The sequence below is a fragment of the Agelaius tricolor genome, unplaced genomic scaffold, assembly GCF_023055355.1.
Source record: "Agelaius tricolor isolate 1412-34295 unplaced genomic scaffold, bAgeTri1.0.p SCAF_1, whole genome shotgun sequence".
Taxonomy (NCBI): domain Eukaryota; kingdom Metazoa; phylum Chordata; class Aves; order Passeriformes; family Icteridae; genus Agelaius; species Agelaius tricolor.
Window position 1 is genome coordinate 62,153,179 of NW_027269261.1, and position 25,246 is coordinate 62,178,424.

At 37.5% G+C, this 25,246-nt stretch overlaps 1 protein-coding gene across 12 annotated transcripts in view; it reads left to right on the plus strand.

The window, feature by feature from the left end:
• PTPRK (protein tyrosine phosphatase receptor type K) overlaps nt 1–25,246 on the plus strand; it is a 381,645-nt gene that overhangs the window by 313,554 nt on the left and 42,845 nt on the right. For all 12 annotated transcript variants that reach the window (XM_071437018.1, XM_071437032.1, XM_071437039.1 and 9 more), the window contains exon 13: nt 296–332. In XM_071437018.1, the coding sequence (XP_071293119.1) occupies nt 296–332 (37 nt within the window). The remainder of the gene's footprint in view (nt 1–295; nt 333–25,246) is intronic.

The window sequence follows — 25,246 nt, forward strand, 5'->3', positions numbered from 1 at the left end:
CTCCTGCTGCATCCTCTCTTTGTATTCTTATGGTATGATTTCCATTTGATTTGAATAACCTGAAATTTTGCTGTATTTGGGCTGTCCCACACCTTCTCTCCCCATTATCATCCTGGACAATACATTCCAATCAAGACAAAATTCCCCAGCCTCCACCCCTGCTAAGCCCAGAGCCCTGAGCCAATTCATTGGGTTGTACCAGCTGACCAGTAGATCTAAGATGAATGTATGGAGTGGGGAGGGCAAGAAAAAGCCCTTGATCTGACTGTTTTCTTTACTTTTCTTTCCTTAACAGGAAACCAAAACTCAGTGTGTTCGAATAGCTACAAAAGGTAAGAGGTTCGTCCCCACACACAAAGTAGCTTTTTAAATGAATTGTGGTGCTGCTGTTAAAGGTTCAAAGCAAAGCCAGTACTATCCCTCTATTTTGAACCACTCGATTGTGTTAAAATGTAATGGTCTGCTGCTTTTTATTCTTTGGTATTGAGCCAAGAGAGTACTGTTCTAGCAATACACAGAATTTCGACAAAATAAGGACACTTCTTTATTCCCCCTTTCTGTCTGTGGCTTTCAAGATCTGCTTTTAGAGTGCTGAAGCATTGCAGGCAGCAGATAGATGGACAGGAGAGAAGAAAGTGCACATGGGTAAACTGTCTGTTAGACTAACAATTATTTTCAAGCAGGGGTGGAAATAATTTAAATGAAGGACATGACAGTTCATTTTCCTAAGTAAGAGCTCCAAGTGTTAGCGAGACGTAGGGGAGGGTTGATTTGAGAAAAGCTCCTCTCTGACAGCAAGTGAGTTCCAGGACTAAGGCTGACTGCATAGCTGTGAGAATAAATCATGTTGACCCCATATACAGCAGGTTAATCACATACTGCTCACTCAAAAATGTTGTTTCATCTTCGAATGAGGACTTAGTTGTTTTGTTTATTGTTATCTCTTGCTTTGGCTGTATTTATAGCCACTCGTTTTGGTGGCTTGATTATGCCAGTTGCTTGATAGATTCTGGCAGCTAAACAAGCAAGGAGCTTGCAAATGCCCAAAGAGTCTTCTGCAGAGGCCCAGCACTTATGTTGTCTCTTTCTAATTGCATATTGATATTCAGCATAAAAAGAACTTTAGATAGGAGGAATCAGGTATTAAAATACTGCAGAGGCACATCAGCCCCATTTTTTCAATAACTTCCCTCAATTTAAATCTTGTTCAAATGAAAAGGTGATGTCTCTAATGAGGTGGTAGCAATCAAATGTTTTCTTGAGAAACCAGAAAAAAAATGTACTTCTTAATATGTGTTAGCATTTTCATCAAGTGAGGTATGCTAATATGAACAGGAAATTAAAACCATGAGCTAAGTCTTCTGTAAAAAGTATATCAGCATTATGTTTCTTATGTTTACCTGGCAATATTAAATGTTTGAATTAAAATATATTTGCATTAAAAAATATTTATGTACCACAAGCATGTATTGCTAGTATTGGGTCTAGGGAGAGTTTGAAAGGCTCAGAAATAACTCAAACTATTGCAGGACAGTGGAAGGGGAAAACAATGGTCTCTCTCATCATAAATTTTCTGGATAGTAATAATAAAACAGGAGGGGAATTCACCTGTCGTATGAGGAAATTATTTTTGCTTAACCACACACATTCCCCCAATCTCAAAGCAATGTTCATGGTAGCAAGAGACCCCTTGGTGGTTGCTTATACCCCTTCCTCTGCTGCAACAGTCACATTCCCCCTGATGGCTGTAGTCTGAAAGAAAGGCAAAATAAGTTTGAGGTTTGTTACCGTTGTGCCTTATATATTGCCCTTGACACTCTGACTGAAGACAGGTTTCCCTGAAGTAACTGAGTTGCCTGATATATCAGTGCTAAATTCCTTGAAAATGGACCTAAAAACCAAAGTGTTTTCTCTGACTTATTTTAATTGCTGGCTGTGAATTGCAGGGGGAGGCAACACTAGGAACAAATGCTTTCTCTTCCTCTGCAGGAATACATTTAATAAGGAATCATCATTTCAGAGTCATATTGTGTACATTGTGTACACATTATGTACATTCAAATTTCTCAAATGAGTTATGCTGGTATTCTAAAGTATTTTTTCACAGTTCATACTGATTTTTTCCCATGTTTTCATCATAATAATAATACTATGATATGTTATATTTGAAGAAGAGTATACTTAATATACTGGTTTATGTGTATGCTCTGGTTACCCTGATTTGTTTGTTGATTTGTTTGTTTGGTTTTCTGTAGTGTGTAAGATCACATTGAATTATTGGTGTAGGAAATGTCTGGTTATATTTGTGATATTTTCATAGGAAAAAGGGACTGTCTCACCTTACCTAATGCACTCCAGTAAAGCAAACCTACCTGTTTAAAATCTGGGCAATTGTCTAAACTATGTATTCCATTATACATAGTTTGTAGTAGTGTGTAGTGCTGCGTCATGTCTTGTGACTTGAAGCAGCCTACAGGTGGCCAAACTGAATTTTGTCTTGAACGTGTTGAAAAGACATTAAAAACTTTTAAAAGCTGTGTTGGAAGGGGGTAGGGAGGAACAACAGAAAAGGTGCACATTAAGACAAAATCTCCTTGGTAGTGAAGTTCGGTATTACCAGCAAAGTTACTTTCTTATTTCTATCTTGTTCAAGGATCTGGTTTACCTACTGTGAATATTCACACCAATAAGACGTAAAGATGGAAAAAATATGACAGCAATGTGCTGGAGAAATTCATCCCTAACCAATTTTTTTGGGGGGAGGGGGACAATTCCCTAGCAACATGCTTTCCATGTATTTTAATGCATTATGGGTTTCACTCCTATGATTTCCAAAGTTGCCTTCTACCTTTGGGAATTGATGGACTACTTTGTTTATTGGTGTTAAACTAACGGAAGCCAACAAATTTAAATTGAAGCACTTGTACTTTTTTGGTCTGTATATTCCAGGTGCAGTGCTGTCATATGCTTCTGATAACACATGCATGGAAGTGTCAGATCATCTGAAAGATGGTGCCAAATCATGACTAAAGAATGTTGCTGCTCCTTCTTGATGTGCCTTGAAAAAATGCTTTTGAGTAAACAGAGAGACATACTAGTGTCTGGTGTACTGAAATACATTGAGTTAATTTTTCATGGTAGAAAATACTGGAGCAGCACCTATTTAAAAAGTAGCTTCCTGAGCAGTTCCTGTGTACTTGCAGCTGAAGGATGCAGGCCAGTGATTCTTTGATGGTCCTTAATTAGACTAACAGTAGCATTGCCCTTTTTCTAGGCACCTACTTCCATGGCACTTGTGGGAGCTTAATGAGTAACTTTTGCCCTTCTGCACAGTGGAACCAATTGGCCAGGCCAAGTTATTAGATGTGATGAGGGAATATGAAATGTTACAGACGTGTACACAGTCTGTTTGCATAAACTTTGATTCTTGATGAAAGCAAGTTGAAACAATGTTAAAAATAACTCCTTGTACCACAGGTGGTAAGTACAACATAGCTAAAGCACGATTTCCAGTTAGAGGTATAGCCCAGAAAATATATTAACTATGAACAATTTTGATTCCTTGGACACTGTTAACCTACACTGCCTTCCTCTGTTAAGCTGAATCCCCTTCTCATCCAGAAACTCTCAGTAACCAATGACCAGTGTATTTTTTTCCCCTAATAACATTGAATTGGTCAATACCTTGTTAATTCTTGAATCTAGATAGTAGGATTACCCAGTCACTAATAATCTGGTTTCCCACACATAGTAAATGAAGAAGGATAAACAAAAAATCTTGTTTTCTGAAGAGCAGAGAAGAGTGCAGAGGCTGAGATAACCGGTCAGATATTCAATAGGAATGGAAAGATGGAGTTAGGAAATATGTATAATTTGATAAAAAAAAATCTGTTATATATCATTTCCTAAAGAAAGTCTTGAACCTCCTAATACTGTCTTAGTAAGGCAGATTTCAACTGTGGAATCATAGAACTGTTAAGGTTGGAAAAGACCCCTAAGATCACCAAGTCCAACCGTCAACTTATCCACCATGTTCACCACCAAACCACATCCACAGGTGCCATACCCACATGTTTTTTGAATGCTTCCAGGGGTGGTGACTCTACCACTTCTCTGGGCAGCCTGTTCTAATGCTTTACAACTCTTTCCATGAAGAAATTTTTCCTAATGTCTAGTTTAGATCTCCTGGCAAAACTTGAGACCATTGAGTAGTTCATAGCATGTACATATCAGAATGAATACATGATAACAAAACCTGCCTAACCAAAGTATTGATAAACTGAAGTAAATAGCAGGTGTGTGCATTTCAGAGTAATAGGTGATGTTGGTGACTGATCTGCCATATCCTGGAGCTGAGTTTGACTGTGTGAAACTTTGAACGGGTTTCCACTCACACACAACATCAGCATTTCATTTTACAGTCTAAAATGTTACCAACTGCTAAAGGAGCGAAACTGGACTAACGTGGTCAGAGAAGAGTGATGCTTCAAATTATTTAGCATGTAAATATATATTTAAGATGACAGAAGGGACAGCAGAGATGTTATAAAGCAGAAGTATATGAAGCTGACATTTTTGACAGTTTTCAGGCTGCCAAGTTTGAGGCTATCACTGATTCATGTGTATTGTTTTGTTTTGCTTAGTGGGCTAGAGAAAAATATTGAAAATTTAATTAGAAGAAATCTACTGTGGCAGTAAATAAAGAAGTGGTGGACCTGGCAGCTCTATCACAAAGTAGTTAGAGGGAATAAATGAAGTCCAGTGTTTCTCAGTCCGCATTTAAAACAAGAACTTCATCAATTCCAACATTATTTTCCCTCATGGTTTTCATTTGTGTTATTAGTTCAGACAGTATAGAACCTCTCTATCTCTATGCATGTTTGGTTCATACAGATGGATGAAAATGCCATTTGAGATGATGCGCATCTGGAAGTAATTGTGAAATGGCAGAAAATGACTTTTTAATCTGATTTGAGGAATAAAGAGGTCTGGGTGGTAACATTTCAACTCCAAGTGTGCATTTAGTCCACCATCATTACTGCTCTGAATTCATTCCCACAGCAGTTGGGGATTGATCCAAAGGCCTTTGATGTCAATGGGAGTCCTTCCACTGACATTAATGTGCTTTGGATTAGGTCTTTAGAAGTCATAAATCTGTCTAGACCATAATTATTTCCTTGAAATTGCTCCTGATGATGTTTCTGCTCTTAGGGAAATTTGTGAAAGTTAAATCACCTCCTGTTGCAGGATGCTCAAAAATGTCTGTTACCAATTAATGCACAAATGAAGGGAATATGTCAGATGCTAAATGTATCTGAAAGGAATTTTCTCTCACTGTTGTTTTTATGTTTGGGTCAATGCTGCTACAATGACTTTGAGCTGTACCATCCCAATAGGAACTGGAGACCCAAGTGGCAATATAATATAAAGAATGCAGGTGTTTCATAAGTCGCATCATTTTTTTTCACTCATGCATAGGAAAAGCATTTAATATGTTTAAACTTCAGTGGTCTTTTGCATAATGTCTTTTAGCACTCGAAGAAGAGAATTTAGTTGACTTGCTGAGCTTTCCAAAGGTGGAAACAGAACATTAGAGTGGCATTTTTTTTTCTTTTTTATATGAAATTGCAGTAGCTCACCAAGCAACCACATCTGCAAGTTCTGATAAGTAATACCTTTGGTTGTAAATAAAAAAAAATGGTGTGATCCCTTGATGGAATATTTGGTGATAGTTATTAAAACAAACAGTTAAGTGACGGACACCTCCAGATACAAAACCTATTAAGTGAGTATTTTCATGAATGCACAAAGATAAAAATCTTAGTGAACTTTAAGATTTCCTAAGGAATGAGAATTTTAGAAGTGAGAATTCAGGTAGAGTATTCTAGTTTATATTTAAATGTTAGAGGGAGAATGTTGATACATTACAAGGATCAGCATCTTAGCATATATGCTCTTTTATTTTTTTATGCCTGGTTTTTTAGGTCTCTTCACCTGTTATGAATATTATTTCATGGATCAGAATGAGGGCATTGAGTGTTTTGCATCCATTGCAGAGAATATGGAGACATAAAGCTAGAAATTGAGAGTTTTTGCAAAGCTCATTAGATTTTTAACTGCAATTGAAAATGTTTCATTCTGTACCTAATAGACGTACATTTAAAAGTACCTTTTGCTAATACTGCTGGGTGCAAGAGTATATTTCAGCTCCTCTTTTCTTACTGTTCTTTCACCATCTCTCATTTGTCTTTTCTAATGTGTTTACCTTCTTTGGGTCATTGTAAAATTACAAGTGTTTAGAGAAGGAAAACTCTATCATCCCTTGATAGGACTGGTCATATTAACCCCTTTTCACACAGGCAGCCTGTGTAGACTTTCATTTTCTATTGTGATTAACTCTCCCATTTCAGCCATTTCTACCATTGGCTGAAATGGCCTTTTGCAATGCCTCAAGTTGAAGAGTGTGTGAGATCAGGCAGGGATTGCTGCCTCTATCAGCCTGTCACAGGCATCTCATGTGCATGTTCAGCCTTGGAGCGACAAGAATTTGGCTCATGTGTGCTGTAATGATGAGCAGCCCTTTGAAGGGACAGCACTCTTTTCAAGAAAGAAGGAGAAAGTGGTCTCCAGGAATTGTGAATTGTGTTTATATGTACATAGTACTCTTCAGCCAGAATGACACTTTCATTTCACCGGCAGGCATGTCAGCACAGACAATATGCAACATCTTACCACAGAGGAAGTAATCTTAGCAATTATTCATTCTTGCATTAACAGCTGCCTAACACTGAGATATTCTGAATAGAAGACAAAATATATTTGAGCAGTAAGGCTGCTCACTGTGCACCTGGACAGGAAGGACACAAGAGCTTTACATCAGAAAAGAACGGTGCACAAAGAATGCAGAAGAAATTCAGCAACATCTAAATCAGAAATGTGCTTATTTACTTTCATGAATACAGTTTAAGACCCTGAAATCAGTGTCACCATGTTTCTCTGTATCTAATGGAACACTTTTAACTAAATGGAAAGAAGTCCCACCTTTTGTTGTCATGAACTTTACAAAGGTTTATTAAACTATGTGCATGTCATCTCTGACAGAACTCTATGTGAAGTTCTACAGAAAGTCATCTAGAAACAAGGAGCAGCATTGCCAAGTGTAGTAGCGCTTCCTAAACACTCCAATGTGTTGCAGAGCACGTCAGTATGGTGGATTGGCGCTGCTGCCAAATTATTCAAATACAGAGACTGATGCTTTGTCAGCTGCATAAGGAGATGATGGCTCTGAAGTTCAGGAGCTCACGCTGCTTTCTGCTGTAGTGGGAAGTTGTGTACTAACCAGGCTATTTTTGGAAAGATGCCAGCTGGAAGGGCTTGCAGATGGACCTTGTAGGCAGGATGATCTTTCTAGAAATAATGTGGTTATCACACATCTGTCTGTCACAGCAGGAGGTAGTTACAGGCAGTGTTAAAACAATTTTTGTGGCCAGGTGAAGTCAAAGCATAGGTACAGAATTACAGTCCTGTGTGTGGTTTTCAATGCTGTCAACTTAGGAAGCATCTGAAGGCTTTTGTGCAAATTCAGCAGTTTGGAAAGGACTGGAAATATACTCCATGCTTCACAGTGATGAATGTTCTTGATCAGGATGTACTTCCAGAACCCTTTACTGTCAAAGAGGTCACAAAATACATTGCACTCTTTGACGCTTCTGTTTATGATCTGCTTTGTTGAGTTAACAGGAAAGATAACCCTATTCAGTACCATATAGATGCCAGAATATTTAACCTGAGCATTAAATCAGAGATCCCATATCTCTTGTGTTACTTGCTCTTTGCTGATGACTGAGTATTTGTTACTCAAACATATGTGAGCAGACTACATATTATTGACTGTTTCAGCCCCTCTGCCAAGAAGTTGGCCAGGCCATTAGTGCAGGGTAAAAAGAGGTCCTGCTCTAACCTTGTTGTGGTGGAAAATATCCTGAGGCAATAGTCTGTGCTGATGCTACACTACTGAAATTTTTGAGAACAGCAATGCTACTTCACCAGCATACTTTTTTCAAAACACCAGAGTTAATAGCAAAGCATGCAGGGAAGAGCAAAAGCCAATAAAGTATTTAGGATGCTAAAGCAGCATGTCTGAAATAAAGAGGCATCTGGGGTTCAAATAAAAGTAAATATCTATTGTACATTAGTTGCTGTCAGTCTGTGTATAGCTACAAAACTTGGACATTTTGTCATCTCCACATCTAGTATCCAAACCATTTCTGATGCACTGCTCTCATGCCCTTCCTGCCATAAAACTGCAGGATACTGCCCTGAATAATGCATTCCTAAATTGCTGTCACATTGTCAGCACTGAAGCAAGATTATAGGACATCCAGTTATGCCAGACCTGCTTCTTATGCTGGAAAACAGATTGCCCAAAACTGATTTATATGGGCAGTTGAAATGCAGAGTGAAGCTCAGAGGCAGCATAATGAGGTGGCTAATGGGTAAGTTTAAGGCAAATCCTCACTTATGTGTCATCATTTTCACAGTGTGGGAAATTAAATCTGAAGACTTCCTGCTCTGGTGAAGAATGGATATTTATGCCATCATAACATTCAAACAAAATTAGAATGGCTGTGTATGGTAAAGGTGAATATGGTAGCAAAAAGGTTACATCTGCACACTTCACAGAATCATGAAAATGTGTCTTTGTCATCAATGTCTTCCTGGGACAATGAAACCAGGTCCTCATGTACTGATGGAAAACAAGAGTCACAATCACTCTCTCCATCCCTCGTGCTACTGTGTTCCTGAATTTGCCATTTCTCCAGGCTCAAGAATGATGCATCCTAATGAATAAGAAATCTGCCAAAGGGAGCAAGAGACCTGCATGGGTGAATAAAGAACTCCTATCATTACTCAAACATAAGCGGGATATACACAGGAGGTGGAAAAATGGTCAGGCAAATTGGAATGAATATAGAGAGCCTGTCTGAGTAAGTTGAAATGAAACAAGGAAGGTCAAGGAATTAAATCTGGTTCAAGGGTGTTAAAAGACAATAAGAAGGGCTAGGCCACTCATGATCATCTTTGAAAGGTCATGAAGATCAGGAGAGGTACCCGAGGACTGGAAGAAAGCAAATGTCATCCCAGTCTTCAAAAAGGGCAAGGAGGAGGACCCAGGGACGTACTGTCTAGTCAGCTTCACCTCAATCCCTGGAAAGGTGATGGAACATCTCATTCTGGAGGCCACCTCTCTCCACATGAATGACAAGAAGATGAATGATCAGGAGTAGTAAACATGGATTCACTAAAGGTAAATCATGCTTGACCAACCTTCTACAATGAAGCAACTACCTTGATGGTTAAGGGGAGAGCAGCAGATGTTACCTACCTCCACACTGTCTCACAATATACTCATTGGCAAATTCAGCAAGTGTGGACTGGCTGAGTGGACAGTGATGTGGATTAAGAACTGTCTGAATGGCAGATTCCAGAGGGTTGTAATGAATGTAACAGTGTCTGGTTGGAAACTCCCAAGGTTCTACAGTCGGCTCAGATAGCTTTAGATGACAGCGTCCCTTGCAACTGATACTCTTCTGATATAAAGATGTGTATCCTGGTTGTATGTGTTATTCTTGGGATCATTAGGTAATGACAGAAAAATCAAATTGCTGACTATTGGCCAGAACTGTTGAAAGAGATTTTACTGCTATATCCATGCTTTTAACAACACATGACCCTTTTTCTATATCAGAGAGAGAAGGGATAGGATTCTACAATTACTATAATTGGCATTCAAATTGCCTCAGCTTATGGAAGGCATTGATTTGCACAAGTACAGGCATTTTTTAAATGCGAATCTTAATTTTTACGTACATTTTTTTTTACAAAAATGTTAAACCATCCAGATAGTGTGAATTTGTTTCGTTAACCCATTACAATAGAAAACCAAGCAAATCACAAAATAACCTTTTATCTGTTTCTTATTTCACAGATTTTGCTGAATTGAGTCTGCCTTTTCTTTTTTGAAATGATGGTGCTGTATCCCCTAGAATTTTGTAACAAATTTTATAAGGGCTGGTAATTCAACATACTGTAATTATTTTCTGCAAATGTAAACAGATTTTTTCACAGTTTGTTAGTGTTTCTCATTTCTGGTAGTTCATAAAGTTTTAATCCTGAAGGGCCTGTTACCTGATAGTATTCCAAAATTTTGAAATTTTGTAAGTTAGTTCCCATTCTTCTTGAAATCATTGAACCATAATATTTATACAAGGTTTTACATCCATGTGTTCATCTTTCATAGCACTTCCTTTTGTACAGCTGTGATAAAAAGGGTTATCGTTCTTTGTCCTGGTTTAAAGGCTTTTAATGTACTGCACTGTGAAACCTGGGTACTGGGTGCTTCATCTGCTCAGTGACACATCTACAAGGAATCTCTGCCTCTATATCTCAAATGGGATCAAAGATGAAAATTACTGTATGTATTTCCTGTCCTACTCACTTATATACAGAAAATTCTGCTATACATATCAGATAAGAAGGTTGATTTTTCAGGTTACTCTTTCTTTTGAGGAATATATGTCTAAAGTCTCCATGAAAGCAGTCAGACATTAACCATTGTGGTTAGATAGGATTTTTAATCAGTAACCTGGTCTGTGGAGTGTGCCCTGGCTGCTACCAACTGCTTATATGTTTCAGCCTAGACCATGCTGTACACTGAGATGGGAAAGGCTACTGACTATTTGCAGCAGCCACTACATATTTGTAAATCTACCAAGTTCTTATTTTGCTTTTGAACATAATTTAGAAAACCTCCTTCTATGATAGGTCATTGGCAGTTTAGTAACTGAGAGACCAGTCATGTTAAGGTTGGTAAAAATATCGAAGATTTCAACCCACTGAACTGTGTCCCAGGTGCCATATCTGCAGATTTTTTGAATGCTTTCAGGGATGGCGATTCCACTGTTTCTCCCTGAGCATCCTGTCCCAATGCTTGACCACCTTTTCAATGAATAAATTTTTCCCAATGCCCAATCTAAACCTCCTCTGGCACAAATTGAGGCCATTTTCTGTCATTTTGCCACTTGTTACCTGGGAGAAGAGACAACCCCCACCTCATTGCAACCTCTTTTTAGGTAGTTGTAGAGTGTGATGGAGTCCCCCTGAGCCTTCTTTTCTGCAACCTAGAGAACAAAAACCCACTCAGCTGCTGCTCATGGAAAAATGAATTTCATTATATGCTTGTCTAAATTTGAAATCTGATAAATTGGTTGTCTTTGTATTAAAAGCATATTGCTTAGTCAGCACAAGTTATGAGACATCATCTTACTGAGCCAAATCAAATAGCTTTGCTAATACAGATTTAATTCAAACAGAACTGTAGAGTTTTCTCAGACTCAGAAAGTGAGTTTTTCAGTTAATGCATGTAGAGTTTTGAGCGACAGAAATTACAACTTCCTGGATGTCCCCTTAGTAGTGGTGAAATTTAGAAGGTGAAATTCTACCCACAAAACAGAACCATCAGGAAGTATTTTTCCAAATTGTTTTGGGAAGTACAAATCATTTACAGTTTTTTTATTTTTAGTAACCCATTCCCTTGAATGGTCCTTTGAACTGTTTAGATGAATGCAAACACATACTTAGGTAGAAAAATTTTCTTTGCTGGCAGAGGAGTGTGTGATGCTTGAAGAAGTCAAAACATAATGTGATCGATGGTAGGCACGTAGTGCTGCTGCATTGGACCTGAACCAAGTTTTCAGGCTTTTACATGAACTAATGCTTGTAGCTTGGAGAAGAGAAACAGCTGGGCAGGTGCAGCTGCTGCCTGAGCTTACAGTGTTAGTGCCTTGCCTGCCACCAGCCAGCCCGTAGAGCTGGTGGGCTTGAGTAGCATGTTGTGCATAGCTGGGCCCACACAATGACCCTGTCAGGGACCTGACTGCAGGATGTAGCTCATGTCACTGCTGAGGGGGCGGGTCATACTGCCAGAACGAGAGCCCTGATTGCTACAAAATTTGTTAATACTGAGGACATGTTGAACATCTTATGATGAACAAGACACTTGACTAGTTTCACAAAATTCTAAGATCGAGTGACAGCTGCTTTTCATCTAATGGCAAAATTTCTTCAAATGCAACTCCTTCCACATTTGACTTGCTTGCTTGAACTTCTTGTTAAAGCAAAACATATCAGGTGTACTGCATACTCCATTCAGCCATGTATGGAGGCTTCTTGAGTCCTACCCAATGCTGAAGTATTTAATCAAGCCAAATTTTGTCATTGCCATAGCTGGAGATAAGGAGAAATGTAGGATTATCAACAAATTGTCTTAACATTTGTTAGGCTAAAGGGGAAATACAATAATGAAGAATAAGCTGACTGTAAGTCTTTCATCTTTTTCTCTTCCTTCTCAAGATGTAGCTACCTAAGGTAGTTAGAACCAATTTATACTGTGGTAAAAGTGTTTGAGACAGAAGCATAAATAAAACATCCCTAAACTGGAGGCTAAGTACAGACATAATATAAATTTCTTTCGTCAGCTTTGAAACTGGCTATCGTGCTTTAAATTCATTTTTTATGAGATCAGATATTCTCAATTATTTTTGTACTCTGCTGGTGTTTGTGTCACATTCATTTTGCGAACTTGTAATTTTTGACTCCTTATTAAGTGTCTAACTAGCTGTGTTACAACAAAGAGAAAAAAATTATCACCTTAATGAACACTATGCAGTCTTCTATCTGTAAGCATGATGGCTGCCTTGTGATGTTTATGGTCCCACAACATATTTTTATCTTGGTTAAGCAACTTGGAGGGTGTTTTTCTGGTTTGGGGTAGGTCATTTGCAATAATGCATGGTTTCATATTTCTTCTGAGGCCTTTCCACTCTCTCTTCCACTTTATTATTATTATTGGCCAGTTTAATGTAAGGTATTTCAACTTTTCTTGCAGAAGTTCTCTGTTGAAAAGAAAGGTCTAGTTTCCATTGGGATATGCAGCATTGCCTAACCATGCCTGAACTCTCTGCACAGTGTATCAGAGCTGCTTTTCTGCAAACAGGGTTATTCATTTCTTAAATGACATACTCAAATATTAGTATTGTAAATTCAGTTTTAGCAAATAAACCATGGTGAATCAAAAAGTGTCAGGAGGCAAAACAAAATGTGTGTTCGTGTACCTGAACAATTTGCTGTATTTTTTGAGGAGTCATTGATTCAAGGCTGGATTCTGGATCTTGCCCCATCTCTCTGAGCAGATTCCTCTCTTGGAACTGGAAGTCTCATTAGGATCAGAGCAAGAGGCCATTGTTGGGGAATTGCTTTTCTCCGATTTTTAGCTATGGAATAAAGAGAAAGAATACAGATACTTTGCCTGTGTAGAGTGAACATGGTTATCGCAGCTGTGTATATGTTGAACAAAAATTTGCACAATAACAACAACTGACAGTTTTTCCTGTGCTCTGAAGACTTTTTTTTAAATTTTAAAGCTTGGCTTTTATTTCACATACTCAATTTCTCCACTCACATCTAACAATGTAATTATTAGTAAATCCCCATGAGTACTATTGAAGAAATATGCTGTCTTAGGGATATTTTAAGTTTTTCAAGACAAAAAGGGCTTGGTATCAGAATTATTATTGATTTCCAGTCACTGTAAAGTACACACACATTGCAATAAAGGTTAACTGCCTAGAAGAATGTAAAAGAGCAGCAACTTTAAGTAAAAAGAAATTCCAGCTTAAAAAGAACTCAGACTCAAGTAAATGCAGTGAAATGTTTTCTTCGTGTCTGGAGTGTTTTCTTTATATGGCTACTGTAAAAACAATGTTTTGTTTTGTTCTTTTTAATGCAGACGGGAACACATCAATATTTAATTTGACCATGAGTAATACATGTATTCCATTTAACCCCAAGTATATTTTGGACTTCATATGTTTTTATAATGATGATGTGAATTTATAAATCCTTAATGCCCTTAATGCTGCCCATATGTTGTGTTGAAATCCTTAGGAATCTGTAAAAATAAAAGCCAAGATAGTTTTGGGCTCCAAAAGCTGAAAACCAACCTAAGCCAGTCTAACAGCTAAAGATTTGTCAGCTGTATCCTAATGCTCCTAAACCTTTGGCAAAACAAATGTTGCCCTTGAGAACTTGCCTCATTATATCTGGGCATTTTAAATCACTCTACAGAAATAATACAAAATAAAATAAAATGTTCTACTTCTAAATAGAAGGCATGATCCTGGCATCTGTGCTTCTGCCCCAAGTGCTGTCCTTCTGTGCCACAATCAGCATGAGCTTTTCTTAGATTTGTGCTTGTGGGCATATGGACAACTGGAAGTCATTTGGAGATGCCAGTTGTCCTCATTACTATATTTTCTTTTATCCTTATCCACTGTCACTTGCTAAGGATAGTACTAGTTTTACTTTGAAGCAGTATGCAGCCAAGATTATTTCATCTACGTTTTTGAATCTTAGAAGAAAAGGACAAGAAAAGCCATTGTAAGGACTAGCATGAATATGTTTTTCACCAACAGAGGATGATGGTGATTCTTCAGCAGGTGGAAAAGCTCTGCCTCAGGTTTTTACACACACTTGCCCAGTACCTGGTAAAGACTAGTCAAATTGAAGCACTCAGGTGTTCTCATCAATTTACAAAGTTTTCATACCTATTTGAAACCCAAGACTTCTAAAAGCTACAGGTCGTTAGTAGTTTGGAGGCTACCCTGCCCATAGGACTTAGAATTTCTGCTTGTCATCCTGCCTTTTGTTGGTAGCCTTTTGTTAGCCGACAATTGCTTTCTTCCTTTCACACCAGCTATTCATTTTGCTATATTTTTCCCCATCCACTCATAGTAAACTGATGAAGCAGCACAGCATTATAATGAATTCCTATTTGGTTAGGCAAAAGTTGGATTGTTGTGAGTAATCGAATTACTCCTCTGGAGACAGGATTTCTAAGTAAAGGGATGAGGTGAGGCGATTACAGCTATAACCCTTACAAGCATAAAAAGATGTGTTATGCTAATCCTTTGTGAATGGGTTGAATTGAAAGTGAGGGAAATAAAAAGGAATGCTCTTGAAAGAAAAAGGGGGGTATGAAAGGACTACTGTGTCATTTATTCCCTTTTCATTCATCCTCACTTGCTATAGAGAAAAAAAATTGTAGCAAACTGGAGTATTTTACCTTTCAAGTCTGACATTCAAATCATTTAATCTTTAACTGCCTTAAATACTGTGTGAAAAAAATGAGGGGGTGGGAGGAGAGGTATAGCAAAAAAAAAAAAAAGTGTGAAAAAGTGACAGTTAGTATAGGCTGCTTTTTGATTAAGGTTGCTAAACGTGGTATGACCTTAGCTTACCTTGTTGGAAAAGCAGCAGAGTGAGGAAGGGGAAAAGAGAGGCTGAGGAAAGTAAGAGTTATGCCAAACATTACCTTCATCTGAAAACACTTATAGCTCAAGTGCGAGATCCTTGTTGTCCCCAGGCTTGTTTGTTTTCTGTTTCCACTCTTTCAGCTGTTAAATAGGAGTGCTCTGTCTCAAATTAATACCTGAAAGGACTTTTAAGGGTTCAACTAGAAGGAGAGATGCAATGCCAATTACAGCGTAGTAACTAACTGAGTAGAGTGTTATAAATATGTCTTGTTAATTGAATAAGAAGAAATGGCTTATTTATTTTTGGCCAACCAACCTGAATATAAATGGACAATAGTATAAGTAGCTTTTGGGTTTCTTCTGTGGGTTTTTTTGTTGGGTTTTTTTTTAAGATTTTGAACAATTTTCATTGTCGCTTTTTTTTTTCCTTTTCGGGTACCTTTTGGAGGGTAGAAAATTGACCCCAACCAGCATTTAAGCGTCCACTCAGCTTCTCTGCTCACCAGCAGAATGGGAAAGAGAATCAGAAGAGGGAAAAGAAAGAAAACCTGTGAGCTAAGAATGGTTTAGCAAGTGAAGAAAGGATTAATTTTTTTTTTAGAAAAGGATACAAAGGCAGTCACTCATTACCTCCCACACCCAGTCCCCTACCCAGACCATCTCCAAGCTTTGGAAAAATGGAATTTGTAGTTTTTATTTGAGTATGACATCACATGACATGGGATACCCTTTAGAGCAGTGTGAGAAATGAGGAAGCCTCGATGATGTGCAAGCACTGCTCAACAATAGCTTAAACAATGTTATCAGCACTGCTTTAGTCACAAATTGAAAGCACCCTAACAACTCCAGTGAAGAAGGTTTACTCCACCTCAGTCAGACTTATCCTTACTCCATTCACAGCCAGACAGATTCCTTAACAATGCTTAGACTTTATGGTCATGCTTTTCAGCATATTATATTTCCACTGAGAATGGAGGAATTTTCTGTAAAATTTCTTCCCTTTTCTAGGTTTATGGTGATGATTCAAATTTGGTGTTCTGGGGTTTCATATTAATGAAATTCTTCATTAGTTTTAAATTTGGGAAAAAGATACCAATGGGTACAGGGGAATGAACTGCTTATTTTTTCCTGTCAAATACCTGAATCTAACTGGAATTAAGAACAGGGCCTTTGTGGGAAAAGGAGAAAAATTGTAATTCCCAGAGTGTGCTACTCCACACTTGCATTTCCCCCAAATTCCTTGAGTTCTGCCTCCCTGAAAAGTCTCTGTTTACTACTCTCTTACTGTTTTGCCTACAACCCTCTTGAAATTTTTAATGTATTAGCTAATGTGAAAAGACTTCTTTATCCTTAGAAATTATTCTCAAACCATTTCTGTTCATTTCATTGCATCTGGAAGTACAAGAAGCCCTGTTTAAAGAGGGAGAGATTACCCAGCTCTGAACCTAACTCAGCCTAATCTCAGCTGTAATCTTCCCTGATTCCCAGTGCTGAAGACAGGAATGAAATCCAAGATGGCATAATCTGTTACTAGAGTATTTGATGAGCCAAGCATGTGAGAAAGGTCTCTGCAAAACTCTGAGCAGGAGTTCCTTAGAGTTGTTACCCACCTGCAGCAGCACAGGCATAGTGGAAGTGCTATGGGAGAAGGATATTTGGGTCTAAGGAGGAAGTACGCGCCAACATAGAGAGCTATTTCTTCTGGAGTGATGGGATGACAATTATTTGCCTTTTTCAAAAAAAAATTGTTTGATTTGGCTGCTGCTGTCACTGGGTTTCCAATCAGCATTTGTAATTAAAAGTTCTTGAATATTAATGGTGCTTTTTATCCTTGCCAAAAGTCAAGATTAGTGTAAGATGGTTCAATGTAATGAAACTTTTTTAGAATTCGCATTCACTGAGTGAACGTTTTTAAGTCAATGAGCTGAGTGAGAATGAAATATAGTGTATTGTTACTCAGTAAAATATTTCATGTTTCTTAAAAGAGGCTTTGCAAGTGTTCAATAAACAGAGTGAAAATTGATATTATATAAAAAATTATCTTCTGGTGAAAAAACTGATTCAATAAATACCTGCAATGTCTATGAATGTTTAATAAGGCATTCTGTTAGCAGGCATAAATGCATTTTGCTGTAAATGTCTGAAAATAAGACTTTTTTGCATATGATTCTGCTGGAAGCTTAGAGCAAATACATTTAACTAATTGATAAAAATGTTTCAGTAAGTATAGCTTTTATGTAAACTGATAGTCCTTAAATTGGCATCTTTGTTCACTATGATTCATGAAGCAAATACAGAATCTTGAAATAAGGCTTTTCTTTTAGTAGTTTCCATTAAAAGTGACTAAACCACTCCTTTTTTGTCATCCTGGCATAACCCCCTTGATTTCTGTAGAAGTCCTGCTCTCAAATGCATATGGAGATGTGCCAGGTCTCAAGAGAGTAACTGAATGTAAAGAATATTTTAAATATTTGAAGTAAACTGGAACATTTTTTAGTTTAAAAACCTGTTCACACTAGTTCACAATGGTAGTAAAATTTTTTTGAAAGGTAAACAGACACTGAAATTTAGTTATTACTTTGCATATCTTTAGGCTTAATCTGATTTGGATTCTTTCATTTAGTCAGTAGAGGTTACTTTTATGGATAATTTCTTTAAGCTTAGGAAAAGGTAAACATGCTTAAAAACCTTTAAGAAACATCAAGAGTAAAAGCAGTGCAGTACTTTGAGACATTAGTTACTTGATTGTGAAGCAGGGGCAAAGGTAAGGGAAGCTTAAATGACAGGACCTTTGTTGATGTTTTCTGTTAAGCAGAAGGTAACACCACTTCCCTCATTTCAGTGATGTTGATTGGTTGTTTCTATCTGCACAGTAAGAAGGAGGAAGGGACGTACTTGCTCCAGCTGAAGGTGAAGGCTTGATAGCAGTGACCCAAGAAGGCTGATCTGTAAATGACTCCAAGCAGATTTGATAGTGCCTTTCAGTCATGATTGCTAGCACTATTTGCTTTCCTGTTCCACCCATCTCACAAAAAGGCAGACCATTTATGCAGAATTAAGAGCAGTTTTCTGTGGTGGCAGCATGTGTAGCTGCATCTGGAGTTCCCATTGCTAACCAGCACAAGGGATGGACTTTCTAGAGTGTGTGAAGTAACGTCTGTAACAGGTCTGGATTGTACCTTTGGAAGAAGGAAAGAAATAGGCCACCTCCTTCACTCACAGAGATCCACATTTGGATTTGCTTCACTTTTCATTGGCATGTATCTCTCAGATTCATGTAGCTAGGGATACAATTCCAGTCCAATTTAAACCAACATTTTTCAATCACAAATCATTGACTTAATTTAAATTTCTTACTTTTCTTTTCCAGCATTTTGTCCTGCTGAAGCGTCATAGTGATAAAAAAGGCTTTTATAGTTTTATTATGAAGTTTAATGTAGTCCCAAGTTGTTTAATATTTGCTTCAGAAATACATTATTGTTCTCTACTTTCTGTTTCTTAAGTGCTTGAAATATGCAAATGGTTTGTATTTAATTTTACTTTTTGAGTATTTGGTAGATAACAGGTGTGATCGTATCAGATTGCATTATGCTTTCATGTAGTACTTACTAGACTTATCATTACACTGGAATCAGGCAAGAAAAGGTCTTATCAGATATTGCCATTCCATTCGTTGGCCAGTATATTTCCCAGGTGTACGTTTCTTTTCACATATTGGTTAAATTATGACAATTCATGTGATTTATGACAGCTGTTCTAGCAATCTGAAAGTCATCTCCTATGTTGGTGCTGTCTGAATATATGAGGGTGAATCCATCAACCCAAGTTTGACAATTTTGTCCATCTGTCTCTAAGAAAGCTGAATAGATAAGATTGCTTGCGTTTTAAGCAATAGGAAGTTGAAGGGAACCATTCATTAAAGTCATATCAAGTTAGTCAGTGAATAAAGCCATTTTTCCCTTCCTTGAAAAGAAGAAAGGCCATTTTTGCCCTGAATGGCCAGGAATACCTGGTTATAAATGGGAACTCACAGTATGGAGTGGCCTGTGTGGTTCAAAATGCTAGTCACATTTGCCAAAGGAACAATGTAAATGAGGTATATACAGGTGTGTCTTAGCTTGTGTGCTCAACACTAGAGTACATTGTTTTAATGTCAGTTGTTTAATACAATCTTTGTTCTCATTTTAAGATGCAAATTTGGTTTTGGTCACTATTAGACGTAGCTCAGGGCCTCAGTAGAGATATTTCTGCCACCTCATCTGCAAGAGTTCTTGGCACTCCATCAGTTTAAGGTGATTTTCTCCTCCAAATCAGTCACATTTTAATCAGATCACAACTGACTGAAAACCCTAAAACCAGATTTAAAGCATAAATACCAGAACAGTAATCTTCTTTGCTGACAATCCATTACATAAATCATAATATAATATTTTGTTATAGTTGTTATAGTTGCATAGTTATAGTTGTTATAGTGCATGTTATAGTTGGCTTTGTTTATTTTGACTTGTATGCGAATTTGAAGCTTTTGTTAAATATATGGTTGGGTTTTTTTCCTTTGATACAATTGTATTTTCCTGTAGAAACTAGCTGAGAAAGCAGCAGCCCAAGGCATATCCAATACAGAGCAGAAAAATTCATCCTCTGGATAAAAACAACCCAACACTTTATACCTGTGTAAAATATTAGCAGCTGAGGGGGCATCAAAGTCACTTTCAAACTGATACCTTTTAATTTTGCATACTGCACAGCCCATTACTACCTTTCCTACAGCCTCACTGTACTCTTCCATAGTCTGTGCTTTGTGAAGTTAAAAAATTGCTTTTCTTTTACTTTATATGAACCAGTATAACAACAGATATAGAAAGTTCATCTATCTTTAGTCATGGAAGTTCTCTATTACACTTGATTCCCCATCACAGTCTTGTGTGAATATTTCCTCAAGTAATGGAAATAATAAAAAAAAATCTCTTTATTTTTTTCAGATGAGGCAGATTAATTGGAGTTTAAGATTTGAAGGCAACAAAACTTCAGTATTAAAAGGAAAAATGTGAAAAAGTAAACTTAAAGATTCAGAAAGTGGCAATACACTTTAAGTCTTTTTTATTGCAGACATGTTTTGTCCTGTAGTCTGCAGGACAGCCATCTCTTCTTCATGCTTGAAAGTTTCTTTGACATATTAATAATGTAGGAATATATAGACACAGAGGCAATGACACAGTATGAAAGGTTTTTAATATCGCTACAAGTCCTGATCTGAACTCAATAATCAATGGCAGTCAAGCCAGAGCTGTGATTATTGATGTGTTTTTCATACAGTTGTCATTGCATTAGCTGCATGTTGCTGCAGAGTCATTATGGCTGCATTTCTAGATGTCAGATGTGGTAAACAAGCCTATGGAGAGGCTCTTGACTTACACAGGGTTTAAGGCTTAGGTAACATATTTGGGTTGGAAATGTTGGTGTAGCAGAAGATGACAAAGCTTTTAGCCAGCTAAAGGCTGCTGCCCTCATATCACAGCTGGTAGACTAGCACAGATAAGCACCACAGCTTTGGATGTTTCAGTCCAAAATCAGGTGGCTGAGCCTAAAGTGCTGACATAAGACCTTTCAGATGTATTTGGATAAGCAGATTTGGGAGCAACTGCATAATTAGGGTAATGGCTGAGACAGTAGTTGCAGCCTGCTGTGATGTGCAGCTGCTTTGGAAGAGGATATTTGCCTTTCCCTCTTGCTCCCAGCCATCCAGCTGCTTAAGACACCTATTAGTGCTAAAAAATTCCAGAGAACCTCAAGAGTTTTGACCCATGTAACTTTCTGTGAGTGGATGCTCTTCAGATGGGAAGGTTTTAAAAGGGAAAAAAAGGGAAAAGGTTCTCTGCCCTGACTGTTGCACTGCTGGTGCAGGTGCACTTCCCAGCCAGTCCAGTGGACTCCTACAAACACTGCACCATGTCATTAAGGTATTATAGAACTGAAAATGCTGTGAAAAATTTCTCTAAATGGAAAAATATAACTCTTGTGAAAGAAAACATATTTTCTTCTTTCAGAGTGTATATATACACACATGCACACACATATATATATGTGTATATATATATGTATATGTATATATATATTTGCTCTTTCACTCTATTTTTTCACTATTTGAAAAAGTACCAAATTTTACAGGAAAGAAACACTGAAGGCTGGCAGTCATGACAGTAATAATCTGGGATACTAAGAACAGATGGGTGCTATTAAAGATTATATATAAACTATATATATATATAGTATGTATAAAATTTAATCTATGCATGTTTGGAAAAACTAGAACCTACCTCCAAAGGAAGAATTAGCCACTTGTTTTCTTGAAGGATTTCTGTTTATTTTCTCACCTTTCACCATTCTGAATGGCAAAGAACAACTGATGGCTGCTACCAAAGGCTAGATTTAGTACTAGACAAGTTTTGATTTGTATGGTTTTGGTTTTTTTGGGAAGAATAAAGGAAAGAGTATTTCTGTTCTTCATTTCCTCCATCTTTTGATTCCATCTACAATGTTATTAGCACTGCATTTGATATAAGAAAATTTTCATCTCATTTTCTGTATTTTGAGCTATCGTTAGGGGTGAGAGTTTGCACTTTTCTGGTGGAGAAGATTTAAGCTGTCCTTACTTCCTTCAGTGTAATTACACAGCTCAGCATTAACTCTGCAACTCCTACACTACCAGTAAATTCTCACTTGCAATTTTATAGTTGCTTAAATTAGCAGAAGTTATTCATAGAATGCTATTTCCAATAAATATAGCAAAATGTAACTTCAGGCATTTGAGAGTAATATTTTTCCACATAAACCATGTCATATAAGTAATAATGATCATGATAATGTACTTTCTCTGCTAAACTTCTTAAATGCTATCTGGTGGAAAGATGAGGCATTTTGTATATTTGCTACCAAACGTTGCTTTTTAAATAATTTTCTTTTAAGAATTAATTCTGAGCTAACAAGCCATCTAGGACTCATTGTCAACACCAGGTAACTTTTCAGTGCAGTGTCTTGCACAGTTGAAATTTTATAACATCAAGAGAGATTTTATCTTTAAAAACACATGTTTTTGAAGGCAGTTTGTTTAGAGTAAAGCTTGAAAGCTGATTGATTTGTAATGTAGCCAAACACTAACTTAACAAATGATCTCATTAGCAAGAGGCTAACTGCTTTTATATGTTCCCAGGAAAAAATGCTGTAACAGGTCTAACAACCGGTCCATTGTGCTTATAAGGTAAATAATCACAGTGACCTTAAGAAATGGTAGCAGTCCATCCAACAAGCAGGTTTTAAATGGCTTGTTGATGAGGTGGATTAGAGTATCATTCTTAGCCAATATCCCTTTCCAGAAAATCAGAGAGTAATAGTTATTTATATTCCATTGTTTCAGTCCAATACTTTACAGTATGCGTGTTATGTATTTCTACATCTGTTTTTTTACATACCCTTTTCAAGGTCTATTAGTACACCTGCCATGAAAAAATTTTGTTTGAAGTTTTAGATCTCTTCTTCTATATTGGCTACTTAATGAAACACATCAAGCTGCTCAAGAAAGCCTTATTTTGAAATTTTTTGGCAAGACACAAACAATTAACCAGATTTCAAAAAAATAAAATACCATTAGGTATTTCTCTGAATTTATCCAATATTTCTAACGTGCAGCTGTTACACTATGAGATCTGATGTCTTATTACAAGCATTTAATATGTCAAATAGTTTATATTTTAGAAGATCTATAGGATTCTAAAACCTTATTAGGGTTAACACATGGATTAAGATTTTTTCAGGTAAATCTCCAGCCTTTGCTGTTGTTGACAATCTTGTAACAATGACCTGAAAGAGGACTTCAAAGATTGAAAAAACACATTGCCAGATCCCTGAAATATGGTATCCTGATTCTTTTCAAATATTCTTTATTTGTTTTGAAGCTAAGGCAGTCCAGAATGGGAGGGGAGAAAAAAGGTTGTGTCATGGATTTTCTGGTGTCAAGTAGACAAATGAATAGACTCAAATTTATCCAAGGTACAACTCAGCAACATAAGTTGTTCTGAATGTTTTGGAGTTGAAAGTTCCAAAGACAACTCAGCCACCTGCACTTCATCAGAGGCTGTGACCAGGAGGAGTCTCCACTCTCTTGGGCAGGGATGTTGTGAGATGGGACTGGCCATGCTCCTCTGACCATGTTTGCCCTCTTCTTTGAAAGGTGCCATTTCAGAAGCCTTAGCCCACAAGTTTATCTTGTGTCCTGTCCCAACTGAACTAGAAGCTGACAGTGTAACTTCAGTTTACACCTCTGTGTAAAATGCCTTGTCAGTGTTGCCATCTGTATTGGCCCAGAGCTTTTTTATGTCCTGGGGGAAGAGTTGCATCTCTGAGCCAGCTCCCTTAGAGCTAACTTGGTTTGTCTCTGCACAAACAACTGTTTTCTGGCAGAGGATAGCAGCCTGCAATTCAAAAGCTGTAAAACCTGTGGATTATGACATTTACTGAACATCCTAATTCCCCATAACCAAATCCTATCCTTGCCATAGTTTTAAAGATAGTAAAGTGCCTGCAAAGTACAGGCTCCAAAACTATGTCTTAGGGTCAAATGTAGTAGAAATGCACTGATGGCACTAATTTTCTCTTTCAATGTGACCCATGGACAGCAGGGCAGAGTGTTGCAGGAACATTGTCTCCTCAGCATTGTTCCTGCTCTGGCTCTCCTCATTTGCTCATGTCCAAGGTTTCTCAGCTGCAGAGGCAAAGAGATTCAGCACTTTTTTCACTTGATACTTCTGAATCTATTAAGGTAAACTCTTTGCTAATTGGTCATAAATTCATGGACATTACTGATTTCAGAACCCTCATTAATTTTCATTTCAGACCATTATAGCAGCAGAGGCATGGTTCACATGATTCTGATATCCACAGTTTCCTACCAAAGTAGTACCATCAATTAAGTGATCTGAAAGTCCTGGATAGTTATAAAGATGTGTTTGGGTTTTGGTTTTTTTTAATTGTATATGACTTATCAAAGCAACATTTATCAACATTTGAGAAGGCTTATCAGCACTAGTCAGGAACTGGTCTTTTATACATAAATGTACATATTATACTGGAATTTCAGGTAGCATTATCATTATTGTAGGACAAGATATGCTGTGCTAGACTGTTTAATTAATTGAAATGTATATAAATATTTATAAGCTACCTGTTAATAATTTTAAAAGTATCCAGTAGCATAAGCTCAGGCTATTTTTCTGCATTATCTGAAAGCAGGATGTGTAACCTGTTTACTTGATACCATATTAGTATGCACAGCCAACTGTGAGTCTCCCAGTGCCTAACTTCTACAGCTCCTTACACCATCCCAAATCTCACTAAAGAGAGGTTAGCCTGAAGCTGGTTTTTGGGGTGGTTTTTTTTTTTTTTTTTCACTATAGCTGTCAGAAGGGGCCCATAAACAGTGTTTGTGTCAATTTCTGCAGCAATGAACTTTTATGTGGAGAACATAGTCATATATAATTTTGTCCATTTGAAGGTTTAACTTATAATATCACGAAGCTTTGGAACCTTGAGGGTTCCTTCTGTTAGGTTCAGCTGGCAGCATCTGGAGGTGGTGACACCTCTCCCTTTCCCCCAGCAAGGGACACTCATGAGGATAAATTTGACACAGGATGTTGCAAGACAAATGTAAGACAGAAGATTTTACCTAAGCATCACCTCATTTCTGTCTCCTTTCAGAACAAGTTCAGAGAAGAGGCTGGTGGTGCCTGGGATCCCCCTTTTCACTGGCAGAGCCTGTTAAAACTCTCTTCCTTGGGACAGTCATGAACCTGGTTTCTATGGTGACAGGGATGAACCTGACA